General features: G+C 42.7%; 1 protein-coding gene across 2 annotated transcripts in view; it reads left to right on the top strand.

Annotated features, from left to right (window-relative positions):
* Positions 1 to 561: 561 nt before the first annotated feature.
* The window catches only part of STT3B (STT3 oligosaccharyltransferase complex catalytic subunit B), a 90,202-nt gene continuing 83,702 nt past the window's right edge, over positions 562 to 7,061 (top strand). For both annotated transcript variants that reach the window (XM_019664517.1, XM_019664518.1), the window contains exon 1: positions 562 to 1,307. In XM_019664517.1, coding sequence (XP_019520062.1) covers positions 994 to 1,307 — 314 coding nt within the window. In that variant the 5' untranslated portion in view covers positions 562 to 993. The remainder of the gene's footprint in view (positions 1,308 to 7,061) is intronic.

The following is a 7,061-nucleotide window of genomic DNA, read 5'->3' on the forward strand; positions in this document are numbered from 1 at the left end:
CGGGAGAGGCCGAACCCTGCCAGCCAGACCCACGCGCGGAGGACTAGCGTAGCGCGCCTGCGCATCCAGTCACGTGGTGGGCGCTCCGCGCAGAGCGGGTGAAAAGTCACGACCGCGGCAAGCTCGCAAGCGCCCGGTCAGTCGGCTGCTGGCGCGATACTCTGCGCCTTCCTTACACCGGTTCTTACAGAGGCCGCTCCGCTGTAGTCCACCACCTGGCCCCTCGGCCCGTTTCAGCTCGAGCAGAGCCGCCTAGCACTCTTCCTCGCCGACAACACAGGCGCGCGAAACCGCGTCTTTCAACTGACAATGAAACTGTACCCGCGCAAGCACTGCCGCTCTGGGCGAATGGGCGCGAGGCCCGGAGGAGGAGGGGGGAGAACGGTTGGGTCAAGCTCCGCCCTAGCTCGTACCCCTATTGGCGGGCTCCGCCATTCTGGCCCCGCCCCCTAACGGACCTGTCGCATTGTGACAGGTGGAAAGGCCAGTTCCTGTTGGGTCGGGGGCGGAGCCAGAGGCTTTCTCAGCTCCGCCCGGACTCCAGGGGGGCTCCTCCTCCTGCTCCTCACCGCGGGGCGGGCGGCGAGTGCGAGGGGGAATGTCATTGCTGCTCCCACCGAGGTGCCGCCTCCGTCTGATCCTGCTTCTTCTCTGGCGCCCTCGTCCCGTCGGCTTTCGCCGCTGCTGCAGCTGAACTGAGGATACGGATGGCTAGTGGGGCGCTAGGGCCATCCGAGTTGAGACAGTGGCGGTCGCGGCCGCTGCTGAGGCGTAGACTCCCCGCCGCCGCCGCCTCCACCCCCTGTTCCACGGCCTCGCGGCGCTGAGGGCGGGAGCGCGCGGGGCTCTTCCCTCCTCCTTTTTCTTCTTCCTCCTCCTCCTCCTCCTCCTCCTCCACCTCCTCCTCCTCCTCCGGGTCCCCGCCCAGCACCCCTCGCACCAGGCGGCGGCGGCGGCGGCGGCGGCGAGCGAGACCCGCCGCCGGGGCACAACATGGCGGAGCCCTCGGCCCCGGAGAGCAAGCACAAGTCGTCCCTCAACTCGTCCCCGTGGAGCGGCCTCATGGCCCTGGGGAACAGCCGGCACGGCCACCACGGGCCCGGGGCCCAGTGCGCGCACAAGGCGGCGAGCGGCGTGGCGCCGCCGAAACCGGCCCCTGCGGGGCTGTCCGGGGGTCTGTCGCAGCCGGCAGGCTGGCAGTCGCTGCTCTCCTTCACCATCCTTTTCCTGGCCTGGCTGGCCGGCTTCAGCTCGCGCCTCTTCGCCGTCATTCGCTTCGAAAGCATCATTCACGAGTTCGACCCGTGGTAAGTGCCCCGCCGCCCCTCCCCCGCCTCGGCCGGCCCTCGGGGACCCCGGACCCGCGCGCCTCTGGTCCCGGTGGCTGTCCTCGGACTTGGCCCCGCGCTGCCGCTGAGCCCCGCTCGCGCCCGGGCTGAGTCGGGAGCGGGTCCCGGAGCTCCGGGCGCGCCCCTTGTTCGTGGGCGAAGTTTCCCCCGAGTAGTCCAAGGCGGGGCGTCGGGGTCCCTGAGTGGGATCTTGACCCCCGGTGGGGTATATGTGAGGACTCGCAGGAGGGTGGACGAAGCCCCTCGCAGCCGGCTCGGGTCGCAGAGTCGGGACGGGCCACGCCGGGAGCCGGCAGGTCGCTGCTCGGCGGACTCGTGGCGGACTGCCCGCCTCCCCGCCCGCGGCTTTCGCGTTCTTTCATTTTTGCGGGCGCGTGTTTGCCGGTTGGGTGGGATCGGCCAGGGGTTGCCCTGTTGCGGTGAGTCCAGATGTGCCGGAGCCCAGTCTGCTCAGCCTCACAGTTTCACGCTTCTACTGTTTGTCTTCTTGCTCTCATTATACAAGAATGGAAAAAGAGTAAGCGAGGTGTTTAGGAAAGGAAATAATATCCCTGAATGTGAAAGCTGGGACTCTTATTTATTTAACATTAGATGTTTTCAAGAGTGGCTTTTTTTCAAGGCCCTTAAGTGCACTCACTGTTCCACAATTATGTTGGGTTGCCTTTTAGAGCAAGATCATTACTCTCTTAGCCAAACTGTCACCCTCAGTATGTTATGCACAATATCCGAAAGCATTGCATTAGTTCCTTTATTGGTCTCTGCAGGAAGGTTTGTGGATAAGAGAACAAACAGTACCACAGTGATGCGGAGCCCTAGACTATAATACCAGAGTTGCACATGGTATCAGGCACTCACCTGAGTGTTTTAGGAAATTATCCCATTAAAGGGACAAGCAATATAGACACTATACTGGTCTGTGACTATCTAAATAGATAGGAAGCTTGCTTTAATTTTTTTTCCAACTTGCCCAACCTGAGTTTTATTTTTATTTTTCTTAACCTGAGCGTATGGCTTTTAAACTAACTTAATTCATTTTGTTGATCTACCAGCCTTGAGTTAATCTGACTTTCTAGACCTAACTAAACTTTAGGATATTTATTTATCATTTGAAATACAGAGAGAAAATCTTGAGAGTTAACTAAGTACATAGATAATATTTTGTGGAGTGAGTTACCCCATATATTAAAATACTGGATTGGAGTCCTGTTATGGATAGAAAAATCTGTAGTTCTTCATCTATTGAATACCAGAGGGGCCCACTCATGGGGAATACTAAATTTAGGAAAACAGTTAATTACTGTGACATTCTTCCCTGAAACATTTTAATTCCATTTTAGAAGTTTTGATTTTTTCTAACAGTTTATTAAGACTTTTATGTTACTTGGAATCACAGAAGAAAATAAAGTACTGTGAAGCCTTGTCAACTAGACACAGTATGCTTAGTCTTAGCTTTGATACTCCAAATTAGCTAAAAATGAAATTGGAACTAGAAAATGAAAACTGCTAGTGTTTTACTGAACAATGTGAAAAGAGAAAGTTCTGTCTTTTCAGATTACAAGAGAAGTGCATGGCTGACCAAACATTTCGGGTAACAAAAATAGTGAATAATATTTTCAGAGTATCATTTTTACAAACAGAAGGCTGAATACTGTTTAGCAGTAATATTGAAGTTGAAATTAAGGATTGCAGAACAATTCACAGCTGATTAATAAGATGATTTTGTCATTTTTTTCTTATTTTGAAGGAAGATATAGAAATCTGTATTAAGTTAGCCAAAGATTACTACTAAAGTTCAGTGTTGTAAACATGTAAAGTCTTATTGGGTTGCTTCACAGATAATACTCCTTTTTTATTTTTAAGTATGGCAAAGAATTAAAAGTTGATTTCTTCCTCTGGTTTCAAGAATATACTTGGAGAGCATAATAACCTTTTTTTATCCACTTGAAAATTTGTTTCATTTTTATTTTTCTATGTATAAAAACACTTTTCAGAAACATTACCTTGTAGCTAAATGTATAACACTTCAATTCTAAATCACATACATTAATCTAAAGGTATATATACCTCTTCAGTCTGAAAGATCTACTTAATTTAGGTGTTCTGCTTTACTGATAGTTTTAATATTTACATTTTATTATATTATTAAATGTTTATGTTCATAATGTTAGGTGACTCTGATTAATAGTAAATAGCCTTTTATAATTTAGGAATTGTCCCTGTCTCTTATTGAGAACACAGATAAACCTAAGTCTTGTATAATTCAGGTGACTTTTAATGAGGGAATTAGGTTTTAGACACACACACACACACACAAAAAAAATCCTTGTTTGCTCACTTTTGTTTTTCTTTTCATATCTTTTAAATATTTCAAGTAGTTAGGCTCCTCATTTTTATAATCCATTTTTAAAAGAGGAGAGGGGTGTTGGGTGTAGAGTGCCTGTCATTCATTATTACTTTGGACTTTTAAAGCACTTTTCCTTCACAACTACCAATAGTATCAATACTTTTTGATCTACAATCTAATTCCCTAGTGTTGTAGTAGCTTTGGAGTCTCCCAGATTACTGTTTTAATGTGTAGCAGTGACATGTACCTTTAATAATATTTAAATGTTCCTCTCAGGTTCTGTATCCACAAACCATTTTATTCTGGCCTTCCCTGATCCCTTTTTTCACGTCTCTGTTACAAGCTTCATTTCTGAAGTATTTATGGTGAAAAGTTTACTTTTTCTGTTTTTTATTTCTATAAATTTTACAGTAGTTAAGTTGTGCACACCTCTAGTTAACTGCTGAAGGTGACACATTGTCACAGTTATACTTGTTTTTTAAATTGTCAGTTTTTTAAAAATAAATCTTGCCAGTTATAAGAGGTATATGATGTTGAATATTTTATATTTATCAATTTTAAAGTACAGTGCATTTTTTTTAGAACTTAGCAACGTTTTTTGGTAATGATTTTCTTACCACTTCACTTCAGTAATTTCCTCCTTTATCAGTTGAGTTGATCAGATATGAGGAAGCAGTTTGAGAATATGTTCTTTGTACTTGCCAAACATTTGGTTGATCAACTTGTTTAACAGCACCTAATTTTATCTTATTTTTATCTGGGGCAAAATGTAGTTTCTACCTATTTTTGTTGTAACTGCTAATACTTTTACATTATATTAACCAAATACTTTTTCCATAACCATTATCTTGGTAAATTATGGTAGCTTTTCCACACAGAAGCAATGTAAAACCTCCCTTTGTGAGGAGAGCTGCCCTTTCCCCTACCTGTGCAGGTTGGAGTGGGTTCTCCCTAGAGCTGCAGAGAGAGAACTCTGAGCCTTGAGTTTGGGCTGCAGTTAGCTCTAAAAGAAAGGGCAGCAGTTGCCCTTTTGCAGGGCAGAAAGCTGCAGTTTAGAGTTGAAACTTGCAATGCTATTTTTCATAGAAACTTGGTATAAATAGGTTGATTAGTAAAAAACATGTTTTCAAAGGAGTGATAAACCTTTGGAACATAAGCTGTTTGTAAGATGGGGACTACTTCCTGTGCTTTGAGGTCTCCATGTTTTTCTTCACTTTGCAGATGACAGAAAGAGGTTAGTGACCTCAGTTCTGAAGAAGACAAAATGGGTAATAAAACCAATTTTAGAACACAAACATCCCTAAACCTTAAAAAGTCACTTTGACTGTGGAATCATTAGCAACAGCAGTCCAGCTGCACTTCAGAACAGGTATACTGTCACTGATTTCGTTGTAATTTAAGATTTTTCTAACCTTGATCTCTTGAGATCATTCTAAGTTACAAGAACACTTAGGGAGGAGGTACAGGGAGTGCCTTGAGATTCTGAACTGGATGATGGGATTGGACCTGTTCCCGTTTGGAATAAGTGTTGTGGCTCCTGTAGGTAGTAATCATAGGTTTCATGAGGCATATAATAGGTCCTGGGGTAGTTAGAATCTGTCAGCAAAGTCTTTGAAACTTTTTCTTTCCCTGTAGGGTTTTTATATCTTGAGGGCTAACTTGGGTAAGACTGCACACCCCTTACTGCCATATGTATTTTATATAAAGATAACATTGGTTGTAGACCAAGCATTAGAAACTCAGGATAAGGATTTACAGTTTACGCTCTGACCCAGGTGTTATGAATGTGGGGAAATTTACTAGCTTGTCTGTACTTAATCTATCTCTGATTTTTATGCTCAGTAAGTTTTGAGTGCTTTGGAATATGAGAAAATGTTAAAAATTCTCTTCACTGTAGTATCTTGGTATTCTTCAGTGCATATGTGCTCTCTGATATAGTGGAAAGATTAATATTTTTGAGTGATCTAATCATTTTTTCCCTCTCATTTTGTGTACTTTGAAATTTTAATACTCTTAGAGACAATACTGCAGTTAACCTGAATTTTAAAGTACTCCACAATTCAACAGATCTACATATTGCTAAATTGTTATATTATGAAAATTTTCAAACATACAGAAAAGAAAGAATTTTATAGTGAGCACTCATACTCAACACCTATATTCTATAGTTAGTATTTTACTTTATCGTATCTTTATATCTTTCCATTACTGCTTTTAAATCTTGCTTGTAGACACTGATCGTGCACTGTTCATTGTAATATGAAGAATGTTATCTTTGTTCCCCAACTCCATGATAAAGAGGATCTCTTATTTCTGGATAGCATTTGTTTTCTATAATACTTGAACATAATGAGTAAAAATACTCTTTCTATATGATCCTAAATTGGACTGCAGATTAGAATCAGATTCAGTCATTCTGGGTTTTGATTAGTAACTTGCCTGAGTACATTATAAGTCAGTACATTAGCCCATGTCTGTTAAATAACTTGACTTTGCTGAATTTGATGTCTGAGGAAAAACTCAGAAGTTGCTAGAGGGTATTTATGATGGTTTTATTAGACTGAATTTATTTGAAACTCCTAAATTCTTTCGAATTGTTAGAAGCCTTTTATTGGTCAGCCTGTTGCTTACCCTGAGTCTTATTCATGCTCATTCTTTGCCATGTTTTATCCAGATGTAATGTTTAATCTAGTTTTATCTATGGTTTCAAAAGTGGCTTCTATGAGTCCCTACAATAAATAGGAAAAAAGGGAAACATTTTCAAGTATTATAGGAACCACAAATATAATGCATGGACCAAATTAACTATTGAAAGGGGGAAAAATGTAAATGGTTATTCCATCTTCACTATTTGATTTACCTGATTCTGGTGGATATTTTTTGTTTTTAAGTCACTCTTTTCTGAGAAGGTTTCTGTGCCCTAAGTTTACCTACTTCTGACCATGCATAATTTAAAAATTGATAGAAAATGGCAACACTGTAGAATTGGGGGGAAAATGTAGTGTGTTAGGTGAGGGTAAGAGTTAGAAGAGGCTCTTATATTTTAGGTAAGTGTAGGTAAACTGGCATTTGTAGACTTGTCAGGAAAACGAACCACTATTTGGAATTTTATTTCTTTGGAAAAATGCTTTCATAGTTTTAAATGAAAGACATCCAAACATTGGAATATAACCTGTATATAAGTTGGTGAATGCCTTTATGTTGGTCACGTTTATGCTATTTTTAGATACATGAATTTCTAAAGAATTTTGACTGATATCCTGATTAAATTGACCATATCTGTGACCATTTTCTTTCTTTCTGTGGAACTTAATGTTGCAGGATAACTTTAATATATGGTCTAAACGGTAGTAAACGCTTAGTTCTTA

This window comes from Hipposideros armiger, unplaced genomic scaffold (genome assembly GCF_001890085.2).
Source record: "Hipposideros armiger isolate ML-2016 unplaced genomic scaffold, ASM189008v1 scaffold_424, whole genome shotgun sequence".
NCBI lineage: Eukaryota > Metazoa > Chordata > Mammalia > Chiroptera > Hipposideridae > Hipposideros > Hipposideros armiger.